The following is a 17,252-nucleotide window of genomic DNA, read 5'->3' as shown; positions in this document are numbered from 1 at the left end:
TAATCCTGAAGAAGCTTACCTTTTCCGTTTTCTGACTACATTTATGGAGCCAGGAGGTACCGTGACCACTGGCTGGTTCCCTTCCCTGTTCAGGATGTGCAGTAATTATAGCCTTGACCCTGGCATTAGAGAAGTAACACGCTGCAGTAGAGGTTGCTGATTGTTGAATCACAACAAGTCATGTTTGCCCCCCTTACAATTGTGTCCCCTATCACTAGCCACCTAGTCTTTTCTTAACCAACCCCCAAAACCTTTGCACCAAAGCAGACCGCAGTGCCACAGACTTGGCTGCTGCTGCTTTCTCCTAGGGAGGCCATTCCTCCCAACATTATCCAACACAGTTGAAAGGCAGACGATCAGAGCGAACTCCTTCACTACCAGCCTATGCTTACCACTCTGTTCTGTGGGTAGCCATTGCTTTTCTGCCTATGCACTCATAGCTTGTGATGTGAGCAGATCACTAAACATTGTATCCACAATATCCTCAGTACTATGGATACTCCGTGGTGCAGCAGGTGTAACTGGGCAATGTGTTCAGTCAGGAGTTACGGCCATACACACTTCCTGAAACTGTAACCAGCTGTGACAGTGCTAGAATAGTATTTCATGATGCCCAGAACTTCTGTTGTGAATTAAGCTTGGACTAAGCACTCTGTTACTCATTTTGGTAATTACTCTAGGGATCTTATTGCTCTCTTAGGGACTTTAAATTGTAGTAGTCAGTCATCCCTTTACTTTTATTTCAGTGAATGGAAGTAAGAAGGGTAGAAATACCCACTTGTTGCCACTCACCAATCATCTGCCTCTGAATCAGTAGCAGGATAGAGATGGGCACATAGAGCTTACCCACCTCCAACACTGTCACTGTTCTCTGGGAGGTGGGTGAACCTCTATTTATGTGTCCATCCTGCTACTCATTGTTGCTGGTGATTTGCACCATTTAAGAAGATTATAATTGTAAAACATCTGAAATTTGGGGGAGGGGAACAATTGTATCAAAATGTTTCTTAAGTGAAATTACCCACAGGGATCCACTGCTTGCAACATGGAAGCCTCGGGTAAAAAGTTTCCGAGATCCAAGGATTTCGATGGCTCTTCAGCTAAAGTTACTGCAGTTGAGGTGGGGATCTTCTACATTCTCCCCTAGAGCATAGAAGACTGAATGGTGACCTTATAGAGATGCACAAAATCATGTGGGGCATAGGGAAATTGAATGGCCACAGTCTCCCCCCCCCCCCCCCCCCCAACTCCCAAGGTATGGAAGTGTAAAACAAGAGGACATAGATTTAAGGTGAGAGGGCAGATATTTAAAAGGGATCTAAGGGGCAATTTTTTTCACATAGAGTGTGGGGTGGAGGTGGGGTGTATGTGAAATGAGTTGCCAGAGGAAATGGTAGAAGTGGGTACGATCACAATGGTTAAAAGACACTGTTATGGGTTCTTGGATTGGAAAGGCTTAGAAGGATGTGGGCCAAACACAACCAACTGGGGCCAGTTCTAGAAGGCACCTCTGTTGGACTGAAGGGCCTGATTCCATGCTGTATAACTATAACTGTAATAGTCGTGGAAGCAACCCCTTTCATGTATTGTTTAAGGGATGTTCTGTACACTGTCCTGTACGTGATGTTTATAAAGATATTATATTCATTGACCTGAAATATTTAACTTTGCTTCTATGAATGCTGCTTGACTTGCCTGAATTTACTATTTTCCATTTCTTTTTTTTTTGTAATTTAATTTTTATTGAATTTCATCATCAAACAAACATTTCCATAAGATGTATTTCAGATACTGTACATGTATATCATATAATCATATTTGTCACAAATCTCCACATAATATTTATCTGAGGTACACACTTATAGAAAGGAGAGGAAAGAAAGAACAATGGAAAGAAGAAAACTATGTACAGAGTAGGGAGTGATTTTTTTACAACATATTCATTGACTTGTGAGAATAAAATCATTTTTTCCAGTATGAATAAAATTGTTCCAACTTATAGAAACATAGAAACATAGAAAATAGGTGCAGGAGTAGGCCATTCGGCCCTTCGAGCCTGCACCGCCATTCAGTATGATCATGGCTAAATTTAATATTTATAAATTTATTAAATTTAATATTTATAAATTTAATACATTTAATATTTATAAATTTAATAAATTTAAATATATTTAATAAATTTAATATTTATGATTAACAGATGCTTTTATCTCCAATTTGTAAATGTCCATTGTAATTTCTATCCATACATTTAAAATTGGGCTCTCCTATGATAATCATTTCCTGGATAGGGTTTTTTTACCGGCCACCAGCAGTACATTCATTAAATATTTATCTCTTTTCAACCATTCTTGAGGTATATACCCAAAATATATTGTCTTACTCTCTAAGGGTATTTCACATTTAAAGATGTCTTGTAGGGCATTATGTATCCCACTCCAATAGTCTTTGATAACGGGGCATTCCCAGAAAATATGATAATGGTTTGCATTTTGATTTCCACAATTTCTCCAGCAAACAGGGTGGTTACTATCATAATGGGATTTCTGAGAAGGTGTAATAAAATATCTTATCAAGTTTTTCCACCTGAATTCTCTCCATTTCTGTGAACTGGTACACTTCCATTGATACCTCCATATTATTGTCCAGTCTTCCTCAGATATTATTATCCCTCCTTCCTTCTCACATTTTGTTTTAATGTATGAAGTCGAATGTGTTTTAAGATTTGACAAACCCTTATACATGCTTGAAGTTATACTACTACCATTGTCTGAATTATATGCTTTTCTAAATAGCTCTATCAGACATGTACTTGCCTTGGTTACATTTTTAACCATCCTATTAACATACTGTCGCATCTGTAAATACCGGTAAAAGTCTTGTTTTTCTAATAAGTGTTTCTCTTTGAGCATTTCAAAACTGAACAGTGTTCCTTCTTTCATTATATTGCAAATAGCTGTTATTCCTTTAGCCGTCCAGTTCTTAAATCTAGCATCCAGTTTATTCGGCGTAAAATCCGAAACATATGCACACCATTTAAGAATTGCAATGTCTCTCTCCAGTTTATATTCTTTTATAATAGTTTTCCATATTTTAAGAGTCCATTTCACCCATGAGTTGTCAATATTATTTATGTAATTTTGTAGGTTGTTATCAATCAAAATTGCTTGTATGGGGATGGAAAGTATCCTCTCCTCAATGTTTTACCATTGAGCGTCATATGATGGGTTGCACCAGCATATCACAGCTCTCAACTGTGCTGCAAAATAATAATCTCTAAGAGAAGGTAGGCCCAACCCCCCCCCCCCCCCACTTTTCCTTGGCTAATTGCAAAGTTTTGAGGCGAACCCTAGGCCTTTTACCTTGCCATATATATCTTGATAGCATCTTGTTCCATTCGTTGAATTGATTTTGGTTAATCTCTATTGGTAGGATCTGAAAGAGATATAGTAGTCTGGGCAGTGTATTCATTTTAATAGATTCAATCCTTGAACTGAGACCAAGAAAAGGAATTAGGTTCCATCTTGTAATATCTTCCTTAATTTTTTTATATATAGGCTGATAATTGCATTCTGATCATTTTTCCATTTCTGAAATCAGATTTCCAGTATCCAAAATATTTTTATTTGGTATATTGCTTGCTGTCATCTTCCAAAACAATGACTTTCATATAGAATTTCAATGAAACATCTCAAACGAACTGCAGTTACCAGAAATCTGGTGACGGATCACCTGTTGTATATATATTTTTTTCTATTTACCCCAGAACATTATGAATTTTATTTCTGTGATTTTGAAGCATCTGTGCCAGGGTTCTTCATTAATTTAATATTAAAGAAGCTGCCTGCAGAATTCATAGGAAGCCTCAGCCAGACCTAAACTAATCTCAAATTAAATCACTGCTATTATCAGAGGAGACAACTAATAAAAATAGATTCCACCTAAGAAATTATTTCTGGACCTGCTTTCCCTGAAAAAAAGCAAAAGCTGAGAATTTCAAAGTTCAATGATTTCTATAGATTATCTTCAACTTGCTGAACTTAAGGACATTGACTCTTTGGTAAATTATATGTGCGTATCTCATCTGTAGTAAGCGGGGTGTCTCTGGCGGTCTCACTTGACTATAACTGCTTCAGGCTATTCTTGCCTAGATGTTGTCTTTAACCATTCCCTTACTGCAGTACACTGATGAAGGGTCTTGGCCCAAAATGTTGACTCTTTATTCCTTTCCACTGATGCTGCCTCAGCTGCTGAGTTCCTCCAGCCTCTGCAGAATCTCTTGTGTTTGTGCATTATCTAACTCTCTCATTCATGACTATTTGGTTTTAAGTATTACATAAAAGAGAAGTACACCTCCATATAATTATCACTTGAAAATTAAAATCTTCTTCATCTCAACGTTGCTTACTGGAATACTGGAGTCTGTTGCTTGCATATCTTTATGAAACAGCTGCAAACTTTGCTTAGTTAACAGTATTTATAGGACTAAAATAAAATAAATGACAGGTTAATCAATTTCACATAATCCAGAACCACTACGACTCACTGTTTGTGTTATAGAATTAACTTTGCAGAAACAATCTTATGATATAACAGGTTTTTCTTATAAGCAATAGAGATCTTTGCTCACCCTGACTCTGAACTGTCCCCTCATCTATTGACTAACTTTCAAGGACTTTTCACTTCTTGTTCTCAATATTTGTTGCTTATATGTATGTTTATTTATTTGTTTATTTATTTTTAAATTTTCTTTTTGTATTGGCAAAGTTTGTCTGTTGCACATTGGTTGTTTGTTCTTTTTGTTATGGGTGGTCTTTCACATCACAACCTGGTACGGAAGTTGTCCTGTCCAAGACCGGAAGAAGCTGCAGAAGATTGTGAACACAGCCCAGCAGATCACACAAACCAATCTACTGTCCTTGGACTCACTTTGCACCGCACGTTGTCGGAGCAGTGCTGCCAGGATAATCAAGGACACAACCCACCCAGCCAACACACTTTTCATCCCTCTTCCCTCCAGGAGAAGGCTCAGGAGCTTGAAGACTCGTATGGCCAGATTTGAGAACAGCTTCTTTCCAACTGTGATAAGACTGCTGAATGGATCTTAACCCGGATCTGGGCCGTACCCTCCAAATATCGGGACCTGCCTCTTGGTTTTTTTGCACTACCTTATTTTCACTTTTCTATTTTCTATTTATGATTTATAATTTAAATTTTTATTATATTTACTATCGATTTGTACTCCAGGGAGCACGAAGCACAGAATCAAATATCGCTGTGATGATTGTAAGCCCTAGTATCAATTGTTTGGTGACAATAAAGTAATAAAGTAAAAGCAAAGTAAAGTAAAGTGATTCAGAAACAAGTTTAATATTACTGACATATATCATGAAATTTGTTGCAATGATGACACAACTATTGTTGGCAGAATTTCAGATGGTGATAAGGAGGGCATACGGGAGTGCGATAGATCAGGTGGTTGAGTGGTGTCACAGCAACAACCTTGTACTCAATGTCAGTGAGACCAGGGAATTGATTGCAGAAATTGGAAAGGGGAATCAGAGGCAACACCCACCAGTCCTCAGAGGGATCAGAAGTGGAAAGGGTGAGCAGTTTCAAGTTCCTGCATGTCAATGTCTCTGAGGATCTATCCTGGGCCCAACATACAAAGAAGGCATGCCAGTGGCTCTCCTTCATGTGGAGCTTGAGGAGATTTGGTAAGTAACCAAAGACACTCACAAATTTCTACAGATGTACCATGGACAACATTTTAACTGGTTGCATCAGCATTTGGTATGGGGTGGGGGCACTGCAGAGGATCAGAAAAAGCTGCAGAAAGTTGTGACTCAGCCAGCTGCCTCCTCACCTAGGATACCTTAAAAGGCGATGCGGCAAAAATGCAGCATCATTCATTATGGACCCCAGTCACCCAGAACCTGTTCTCTTCTCATTGCTACCATCAAGGAGGAGGTACAGGAGCCTGAAGACACGTGCTCTATATTTCAGGAACAGTTTCTTCCCCTCCCATCAGATTTCTGAATGGAAAATAAACCCATGATCACTACCTCAGTACATTTTTCCTCTCTTTTTGCACTACTTAATTATTTTAATTTTTTAACCTACTTATGTAATTTACAGTTTTTATTATGTATTCCAATATGTGTTTCTTTGTATTTACTGTGAATACCCATAGGATTGTTTATGGCAAAATATAAGTACTTTGATAATAAATTTATTTGAACTTTGAACTTAAATCTCCCTTCTGCCGCCTGCTATCGGGGACTACCGGGAGTCGATCAGAACTTTGAGACATTTTGTTACCGTTCCCATGGTCTGCTCTTTATCAAATTATGGTATTGCTTTGCACTGCTGTAACTATATGTTATAATTACGTGGTCTTGTCAGTGTTAGTCTTTGGTTTGTCCTTTTTTGTGATATCACTCTGGAGGAACATTGTGTCATTTATTAATGCATGCATGCATTTCTAAATGACAATAAACAAGGACTGAGTGTCCTCATAATCTAATCTAATCAATGCTATGTGAATTACTGAGGATGAAGAAACTATCAGTGTTAGAGAAGTATCATGTGGCCAGAAACCACTTTATTCTGCTGACGCATCCCAATTCTGTCAATTTATGGCAGTATTTTCCTCCTGTCCTGCTTCTATTGCACCTGGCAGCAGTAATATATGTAAACTGTACCACAAAAGGATTGTAAAGGTGAATTACAAAGATGCTGCCCAAAGTATAACTACAATGAAAGGACTGCCATCTTGTGGCTATCCTGCTCAATATTTTCTGTGTTAAATAGTTCTTGGCACCTAGTTAGTTGTTTTTTGCTGATCTTAGCCAAAATATTGCAAGTTGGAAAGAATACTTTACATGTGTAAATGTTGGAGTATTTATGGCTCTTTTGCAATGCTCCTTTAGTAGATAATTTTGGCCGTAGAGACACAACAACAGTGCAGATTCTGGAATTGGGGGGAGGGGGAGAAGAGGAGAGAGCACTGCAAGACTCAGGGTGGCATAAGGGCATGCAGCATCTAATAGACAAAAAGTGTAAGTAGACTTAATGGGTCACAACTCTGCATAAGGTTTGAGAGGAAAGGAGTGAGGCTGCTCTATACCAGCTGTAAAAGGTAGGAGGGCAACAGAGGCTGGTAGGTGATGGATATGAATAAATAGGGAAGGAATGATTGCCAGGTGGAACAAGGTGGAGAGGAAGTGATGGGAAAAGTGAACAAAGAGAAGACAAGTAGGTGGACAGGTGAGGATGTATCAGGGGTGTGAGTTACCTGAAATAGGAAAATTCAATTTTCATGTCACTGGGTTGTAAGTTACCCAAGCAAAATAAGATTGTGTTTGCCCTCTCTGTATGAATAGCCGAGGCTAAGGACAAACAGGAGTGAGACAGATAGGAGTGAGAACAGGAGTTAAAATGACATGCATCCAAAAGCTTAAGATGTGGGAAAGACACAGATGCCCCACAAAAATGGACACTAATTCACAATTGGTTTCTCCATTGTAGAGAGAACCACATCAGTTAGGAAACAATACAGAAGACCAGGTTGGAAGAGGTGCAGGTGAACCTCTGCCTCATTTGGAAAGGCTGTTTAGATACTTAGATAATGGTAAGAAAAGTCCTTAGAAACATAGAAAAACCTACAGCCAATACAGGCACTTCGGCTCACAGAATTGTGCCAAACACGTCCTGACCTTAGAAATTACTAAGCTTACCTATAGCCCTCTATTTTACTAAGTTCCATGTACTTATCTAAAAGTCTCTTAAAAGACCCTATCGTATCCGCCTCCACCACCATTGCCAGCAGCCCATTCCACACACTCACCACTCTCTGAGTAAAAAAACTAGTTGACCTATCAAAATGAACTACCTCACACTTACCTGGGTTGAACTCCATCTATCACTTCTCAGCCCAGTTTTGCATCCTATCGACATCCCACTGTAACCTCTGACAGCCCTCCACTCTATCCACAACACTCCCAACCTTTGTGTTATCAGCGAATTTACTAACCCACCCTTCTACTTCCTCAACCAGGTCATTTATAAAAATCACGAAGAGAAGGGGTCCCAGAACAGATCCCTGAGGCACACCACTGGTCACCAAACTCCATGCACAATATGACCCGTCTACAACCACTCTTTGCCTTCTGTGGGCAAGCCAAATCTGGATCCACAAAGCGAGCTCCCCTTAGATCCTATGCCTCCTCATGTTCTCAACAAGCCTGGCATGGGGTACTTATCAAACGCCTTGCTGAAATCCATATGCACTACATCTACTGCTCTTCCTTCATCAATGTGCTTGGTCATCCTCAAAAAATTCAGTCAGGCTTGTAAGGCATGACCTGCCCTTGACAAAGCTATGCTGACTATTCCTAATCATATTATGCCTCTCCAAATGTTCATAAATCCTGCCTCTCAGGATCTTCTCCAACAACTTACCAACCACTGAGTAAGACTCACTGGTCTATAATTTCCTGGGCTATCTCTACTCCATTTCTTCAATAAGGGAACAACATCCGCAACCCTCCAATCCTCCAGAACCTCTCCCGTTCCCATTGATAATGCAAGGATCATCGCCAGAGGCTCAGCAATCTCCTTCCTCGCCTCCCACAGTAGCCTGGGGTAACCTCCAGCAGCTACAGGGGAAAGTGCCAGAGGACAGTGAGGGGTATGTGGGAGGGATCAGGGAGTCACATAGGGAATGGTCCTTGCAGAAAGACAAAAAATGGGAAACACAGAGAAGATTGGATGGACGTAGGTCAAACACAGGCAAATGGGACTTGCTTAGATGAGTCATAGTTACTATGGATTAGTTGGATCAGAGAGCCTGTTTGCATGCTTTTTGGCTCTATGTGACTGGTGGAATGAACCTGTAGGAGCTGGCAAAGGTTGATACGTTGGATGTGGATATTCATGGGGTGAAACGTGAAGACCAAGGGAACTCTCTCTCTCTTCTTTCTGGGTTGGGGTTGTGAGAACAGAAAGGCAGAAAATAGAGGAAAAAGCTTGTGAGAGCTCCATTTCTGGAAGGAAGACATTTCAAAAGCCAAAGGGCAAGAGGCCTCATCTTGAGAAGTGATGTGGTGATGACAAATTGAGAAGAGATGGCAAGATGGCACCTTTATAGTAGGCAGTTGTGATAATTGGTGGACAGCTGTGTAAGTGGAAGTTCAAACTACTGAGAATCAGAAAGGGGAACTGTCAAACAGTTTTGTGGATTTAAAGGCAGAGTGGAAACTTGCAGCAAAGGCAATAAATTGATGAGTTCCACACAAATGTCAGGAACAGTACCAATGTAGTGGAGAAAAGAGCTGGATGGTTGGGGGTGATGGTCTGTGATGTGCTGGAGTTGATGCAACTAGGTTTGTTCTACATAGGCAACAAAATGATGTGTCGCTGGGGCCCATGTGAGTAACCATGGATACCCCTTTGATCTACAGAAAGTGGGAAGACTTGATAGAATTTGTTGAGAGCAACGCCAAGTTTTGACAAGTGGATGATAATGTTAGTGGAGGGAAACTGGTTGGGTCTTTGTTCAAGAAAGAAACAAGAATCCCAAACATTAGTGTGAAGGGAATGGAAGAGGGGAGACAGGAAAGAGTCCAGGTATGAATAAATTAGTTCAGTTGGCAAGCTGTACAGAATAGCAAGCCTTTCAGGGCAGTTCTGTTTATGGACCACAGGCAAGAGGTCGCAGGAGATGCAGGTTTGGGACTTTGAGATGTGAAGGGTTTTCCCAATGTGATGAATTATAGAATTATGTAACAATCTGGGAGATGGTGGCCTGCTGTTCATTACTAGGGCCATGATCTTATAGGCCAGGAGGGAGTTACAAGGAGCTGTCAGAAAGCTGGCATTTAGCCTTTGCCAGGTAGAGGTTAGTGCACCAGACTTCAACGGCACTCACCTGGTCAGTGAGGTTGATGACAAGATAAGGATTGGTCTGAGTGCTCATTCATGACCATGAAGGAGATTCATATGTGCTTGACTTCTTCAGCACTTTAGACAATCAGTACCAAGCAAGGATTAACAAGCCAGAGATAAAGACTCCCAGAATCCAAGTAACTTTATTGTTTCCAAAAATTGGAACATCAGAAGTTTGTTACATAGCATTAAGAAAAAGGAAACTTTACAAAATTGCTGAGTAATTCTGTAACTCAGCACAGCAAATTAGTCTCAGCAATGAAAAAGTTCAAATGACCGAATTCTTGATAAATATTTTCATTTCCGAATCAGAAGAAAACAAAGCAAATATAGGAAAACATCAACAGAATCCTTCCCAGGAAGTACAGTACTCTATTAAGGTAGTTTCATCACAAAGGATGTCTGTCACTGTGACTTCATTCAAAGAAAGCTCCAATCATTTCAAATTTAAGAATGCTGACTGCTACAAGAATTTTTTTTTATTTGGAGCAATCAAGAAATGGAAGGAGGACATAAACTATCAAATATTATAAATTTTGCTGCTGTTGCATGTTGTCTCTATATATAACTAAGGTGATTATGCCTCCACTCATTTGGAGACTTTGTCATCTATCGAACCAAAATTCATGACAATATTGCAATTTAGAGTAAATTCTACAATGGAAATACATGTAGCAATAGATAAGACAAGCAACCACATTTATTTCAGAAGTATTGCCTGCTTTTCTTTTGCTGTTCTAGAATTATATACATATTATTTCATTTACATATAAGAGCAATTTTAATAGCGCAGCAGCATGTTGTTTAGATACTTTGATGACATCCAAAATACCCAAGCAAAGTTTCAAATTTAAGTTACACAGATGTCTGTTTGTAGTTTTTAGTATCCAAAATTTTTTTGCCACACATTGCACAGATACCTGTAACAAAAGAAAAATCTGATTAATGTTCGAACATTTGATAATTTTGTTGATCTAGATATGATAGGCAATTTAACATATTGTAAATGGATTTTTTACTGGAAATAGAAAACTATAGTAATGAATAACATTTAAATGAAGACCTGAAGAACTGAGATAAAAATATTCATAGACACAAGAGAAAAAAAAGAACCAAATCCAGGAATAGAAATAGCCAATTAAAATATTAAAGTCAAACTCCATGTACACATCAGCTCCATTTCCATACCTTTACTCAGTACCCCATACCTAATAAAAACCTAGCTGTTTTGACTTCTTTTTTTAAATTGTCCTTGTTTTAACAGCTTTTGAATATTCCAGATTTACAATCTCCTTTGAGAGATGAAGATCATCCTGACATCATCTTTGTTGTCCTCAAGTTTTAGATGGTAATACCAGAAGAAAGATGTTCTTATGAATTTCTATAATCGTTTAAATACCTCAGTTGGAGGTAACATTTTCTTTACACCAGCCAACATAGACCTAATCTGTGCAAACAGACTCACGATTTGACCCTTTAGTCACAGTGTTATTCTGGTGAATCTGTGTTGCACCTAATAAATCCCTCTGTAGCATTGTGCCTTTTTTCATTCTTCTTGAGCAGGAAGGAGATAAAGTAATGAACCTGGTAACAGCCCTTCCAGAAAGGATTTCTTTTACTGGCGATTTAACTTATTGGTCTGAATGACACAACATCTATTAAGATTTAAATTAACCTTGAATTACGAACCAAATGAGTAAGTCCAAAAACATTGCAGGAAGACATCAAAAGAATGAAATATTTTACTGACAAACATAATGAAAAATCGCATACAAAAATCGAACAAGAGACACAAATTTAGTTTTCTAAAATTAGTGCAAAGATAGTTTTCAGTTCCACTGAGAACACTACAAACATTTTCAACATGATCTTATGCTTCATAAAGTTTAAATCTGAGAACTTCCTGTGGACAAGCATATTGTCACCTCAAAATGGTAAAATAAATCAAAAAGACCAACACATACCTTTTTTGTATGCACAGCCTTGACAATAATTAGACCCAGCCTGATGAACTGCGCTTTTACAAATACGGCACACTGAAAATTTGCTCTTTCCGTATGGATCAAACCTAAGGAAAAAGTAATTGTTTTACTTAATTATTTCCGACAACAATTTAAAACTTTAAATTATTTTAAGATTAGAAGGGAACTAGACTGGATCTTATTCAGAAAATGACAAAGCATGAAAAAAAGTTGGCTAAGATATTATAGAAGTATTTTATGTTACAGAATAGTTACATACTACCAACAGGGAAGTGTAAGAGCAGTAAAGATTTATCTTGCCAACATTGGAAAGGGGTTCAAATGTTAGTGTTTTTCTTAAAATATAAAACTGCTCGAAGGCAAAACAAATATGCAAAAAAGTTAATCAAGATTCCAAAATTAAAACTGAAAAAAGTAGAAACACTCAGTAGGATGTAAACACAAAATATTCTGCAGATGCTGGGATCAAAGCAACACTCACAGCACACTGGAGGAACTCAGCAGGTCGGGCAGCATCCGTGGAAACGAGAGTCGACGTTTCGGGCCGGAACCCTTTGTCAGGACTGAAGAGGGAAGAGGCAGAGGCCACGAAACATCGACTCATCATTTCCACGGATGCTGCTCGACCTGCTGAGTTCCTCCAGCGTTGTTGTGAGTGTTATTCAGTAGGATGTGATAGGCAAAACAGTTAATAGGACAGAAGAAATGTTTTCTTCTTTCACAGAAGCTGAGTGCTTCTACCATTCTCTGATTTCATGTTACTGAATAGATTGATCTTTCTGTTTACAGTCAAAGAATGTAAGGTTACTGAAGAATTTTTTTAAAAAATGCAAGTAGAAATGTCAGGCTAGAAAATAAGGGACTAGAATATTAATTTGCAGATTATGCTCGTCTGCATAGGTTCTCAGCATGACAATTCTATTTAAATTTTCTCATCCTTCTTTTCAAATCATGCCATGACTTCATACTTTCTCATCCCATTCATTTACGCAGTCCTAAATACCTTGAGATCCTTGTGCTTGCTCAAATGTGGCCTCCAAGGACCACGACACAACTTGCAAGTTCACAGATCACAATTTATACAGCTAAGGGATCGCTGGTAACAACAGGGAGCTCTGTATTTATGATTCCAAATTTGAAGGATCACAGACTTTAGAGAAGGAATTCCACAGTAGATAGAGTTAAATGGACAACAAAAAACAGAACCAGGCAGTATAAAGACAATAATGGTTTCAGCTTGAAGTCAGAGAGCACCCCACATAGCAAATCTTGACTCAGTGACATCGGAAGAAATAAAACTGGTGCCACAGGAACAAGTTATTGCAGTGATGTTGAGGAGGCTGGTAGATAAAGATAATGGTTCAAGATGCAATGCATTTTTTAAAAAAGCTCAAAAGGAAAATGCTAACTTTTCAGGGCCTGTTCCTCCGTTCCTTTATTTGCCCAAATTATTCACTGCTTCATCAATAAGTTACATAAAGTCAAATTTCAATCTCTAAGCACTGATTTTCAAATTCTTTTCAGCATTGTCTAGAGAACCCTGTTCAACAACCATACAATATGGTATGAACATATTTTTCAAAAAAATCTAGTTTAAAAAATATATGTACAAATAACACAAGTCAAAAGGTTTCAGTTCAATTGTGATAGGCCAAATGTATTAGTTATTTATAATCAAATAATCAGACAGAAAATTGCTAACATCTATAATTCTGACATGCTTCTTCAGTCCTAATTTTTACTCTCAATTCCCACTGGAAAAAAAATCTAAGAAACTGCAGATGTTAGAATCTGGAACAAATTCAAAGTGTATAGCAGTATTTCTGACATTCGTATTTTTAAAGGTAGACTCAATCAAATCGATTTAGGGGATCTAGTCAAAAAAGCTCACTTTACAATTTAACTCCCACGCCGTTCACACTGACTGCGTTTATAACAGCCGTCCGGCAGTGCTTGCACAGTACCAAGCAGAAGCAGCAGATATGGAGTGAAATGAACAGTCAATATTCTGGATCAAGTCACTTCATCTGGACACAACGATGCTCCAATACTATTTCTATTTCAATCTATAATGTAAAACTGTACAATTTTTTCTAAGTGAGAACTCAGAAACAAATCTTACCCAACTAGGGCAATTGGGGATATTAAATCATTAGTAATACATTCAAACAAAGCTTCAACATTGAAAATTTTATCTTTTAAAATGTGGCTTTATACAAACCTTGCCTTTTTGGAAGTCAAAGCTTTATTCTCATTGATCTTGCGGCCACCACTTTCTGTATAATAAAATTGCACTTTTGGTTAAAAGGACTGCAGTGTATCATATGTAATCAAATTCTAAATACAGCCATAACTGAATGTTATACCCATTGTGTTCCTTGATCCATCTTTCCAGGTGTCTGGAGTAATAACTCTTCCCAGCTTCTTTTCACCTATGAGAATAGGAATCAAAGAGTAAAATTAATAAAACCACCAATAAAGAGGGATCAATGGAGGCTCAAAGCACATTTATTATCAAGGAATGTATAAGTTATACTTCCAAATTTGTCTGCTTACAGGCAGCCACAAATCAAGAAACCTGAACCAATTTTAAAAAAAGACCAAAAAAACCACCATGCAGAGAAAGAGAGAGGGAAAAAAACACACACACACGTCAAGCTGACAGCATTCCAAACCAGACCGAATCCCAGATCCACTCCCAGAGCAGCTGGAATAGGCCCAAGCCTCAGTCCCCAGTCTATCACTTATGCTGGAAGAAACTTTGTCTCCTGAATGGAAGAGTTTTATTTCAAACAACAATTCTTGTATGATTAAAAGAGAAGTCAAACATTAATTGGTCACGGGAAATCCATAAACAATTTGGGAAGTATTGTAAATCATAACTGAGGTTTCTGGAGCGGGCAGATAACAATAGATTTGCGTTCAGAAACTTCTAGATAATAGATTAATGAAGGTGTTTCAAAAAACTAAGGGACACATTAAAGATGTGAAATACAAGCCAGAACTGTTGCTTTAACTAAAAGCTGAACGCTGAAGATGCCCGTCAGATCGGCTTGGCTATCGAAAAGGTCTCCACAGATCCAGTAAAATACAGTGGCAACCTTGGTATCACCTCTCAGAAATACTCCCTTTTCTATCCACACTTCCCACCTTCTCTAGGATTTAAAATAACTTGATTTATCCCTTTTCCCAATTCGGAGGTTCTTTATCCCGTAATATTAACTTTTTTTTCTACAGATGCTTCCCGACCTGCTGTGAGCTTCCCATATTTCCTGCTGTGTTTTAATTTCAGATCTCTATCTCCCCGCTCCGTTCCTGACCACAGGAGGGGATGAAGGACAGACGGCCACGGCCACTCCCCACACCCCTCTAAAGGAGTCAAGCCGTAACAACATCCTCGGTGCCCTGGACAGCGTGTAGATTAGCACCGGCTGGGAAGGCCGAGACCTCAGCAGCCGGTGTCACTCTGGCCTGCAGATCCCGGGCCTCAATTATGGAACATCCAGGTCTACACTCACATTTCTCACACACCATCCTGTCCCCTTCGCCGATCATTCACTTCCTCCAATACACAGGTCGCATTTCCGCCGCGAGAAGCTGCCTCCTCATTGGCTCGAAGGATCCGGGTGAGCCTCTGGGTCTTAGTGCGAGATTGCTTCAAACAAAAATCGTTTCAGCAACCTGTCTCACTCAGTAGGTTCTGTTGAAAATGTTCAAAAATATCAGATAAAATCTGAAATAGATGAAGATACACAACAGACCAAGCTAAATCTGCGTCAAAAGAAACTGAATGAATGGTTTATATCATTTACTGAAAAGTAATTGACCATATGTGTAATTTTCTCTCCATAAACTTCTCTATTGTTGAACAATTGCTGAACATCTCTGGCATTTACTGTTTTTATTTCACATTTCCAATATTTTCTGTTTACATTAAAGAGAAAATATTGGAAATATTTTGCAATCTTGCAGATTTTTAACCAATATAAGTACACGCTGTAACTACCAACTTTTCAACTTGCTGTAGCTTTTTATTGTTTTACAAGCAAAAGGCATTTTTCTGAGATTAAAGTTAACAAAAAGAAAAATAATTTTATTTTTGGATCAAACAAAAAAATGCTGGAGGAACTAAGCATGCCACAAATCTGGTCACATACAAAAAACTGACAAAAGTAAACTAATGATTTTAGAATCAAAATTACATTTTTATCTAATGTTCTGATTGAGTTATTGATAACACACCCACAACAACCATTGTACCCACCTTATTTATATGCATCAAATACCCATGCAGTGGTGCCTGGTTTCCAGTCATGTTGGGGCCCCTGCCACTGGATCTTGCTCTACAAAGCCTGTGTGTTGTGAAATAACAACCCATGTTGAAATGAAATCATACACAAGCTCAATCTAATCTTTGGTACGTGGAATATCCAGACCCACACAGGCAATCCCAACAGCCTTGAGTAGTGGAAGAAATATGCCACATCACCAACCACTCACCTACCCACGCCATCAGCCAGGACCTGTCTACTCTACATAAAGTGGTGGATCCGGCCCAGTACGTCACAGGCAAAGGACTCTCCACCATTGAGTCTATTTACATAAAGCCCTGCCACATGAAAGTGGCATCCTTTATCAAAGACCATCTAGGCCATGCTCACTTCAGAATTCAAAGTAGATTTATTATCAATGTACATATATGTCACTATATACAACTCATAGATTCATTTTCTTGCAGGCATATTCAATAAATCAATAACAACTATCAAATCAATGAAAGACAGCACCAACTGGGCATACACCCAGTGCGCAAAAGACAAAAAACTGGGCAAATACAAAAAGAAAGAAAGAAGTAAATGAACAATAATTACTGAGAACATGAGATGACGAGTCCTTGAAAGTAAATTCATTGATTGTGGGAACATTTCAGTGATGGGCTTGTCTTCTTTTACATATTGGTTGTTTGTCAGTCTTTATTTATGGATAGTTTTTCATAAAGTCTATTGTATTTCGTTTTTTATTGTAAATGCCTTCAAGAAAATGAATCTCAAGGTTGTATTTGGTAACATATGTACGTTGTTGATACATTTACTTTGAACACTTGACACCTCAGACTGGAAATCGACCTTCTTCTCAAGATACTTTCTTCAATAGCAATAAGCTATCTGAGGCACTCAGCAGGTCAAGTAGTAACGAAAGGGAAAAAGAACAGTCGACGTTTGGGTTAAACCCTTGCAGCAGCACAAGATTATCTTTAATGTGTTATACTTCAGAGTCATGGAGTCGCACAGCAGCACACAGGTCCTTCGGCCCAACTTGACA

At 38.6% G+C, this 17,252-nt stretch overlaps 1 protein-coding gene across 1 annotated transcript; it reads right to left on the bottom strand.

Annotated features, from left to right (window-relative positions):
• Window positions 1–10,072: 10,072 nt before the first annotated feature.
• Window positions 10,073–15,531, bottom strand: cript (cysteine-rich PDZ-binding protein). The gene is made up of 5 exons (XM_072267046.1): window positions 15,449–15,531; window positions 14,297–14,362; window positions 14,152–14,206; window positions 11,913–12,016; window positions 10,073–10,868 (listed from the first exon to the last, which is right to left on the bottom strand). Exons 1-5 carry the CDS (start codon window positions 15,483–15,485, stop codon window positions 10,804–10,806), a joined length of 327 nt encoding a protein of 108 aa, XP_072123147.1. The 5' UTR covers window positions 15,486–15,531; the 3' UTR covers window positions 10,073–10,803.
• Window positions 15,532–17,252: the final 1,721 nt, after the last annotated feature.

This window comes from Mobula birostris, chromosome 8 (assembly GCF_030028105.1).
Source record: "Mobula birostris isolate sMobBir1 chromosome 8, sMobBir1.hap1, whole genome shotgun sequence".
Taxonomy (NCBI): Eukaryota; Metazoa; Chordata; class Chondrichthyes; order Myliobatiformes; family Myliobatidae; genus Mobula; species Mobula birostris.
Note: the sequence above shows the minus strand (reverse complement) of the source record. Positions and strands in the feature narration are given on the sequence as shown.

Coding starts and splice junctions, on each gene's coding strand:
- cript (XM_072267046.1), bottom strand. CDS start 15,485: ATGATCGGCGAAGGGGACAGGATGGTGTGTGAGAAAT. Junction 14,207..14,296: donor TGGATCAAGGAACACAATGG/GTATAACATTCA, acceptor TTTATTATACAG/AAAGTGGTGGCCGCAAGATC. Junction 12,017..14,151: donor TTGACTTCCAAAAAGGCAAG/GTTTGTATAAAG, acceptor CTTTTTCCTTAG/GTTTGATCCATACGGAAAGA.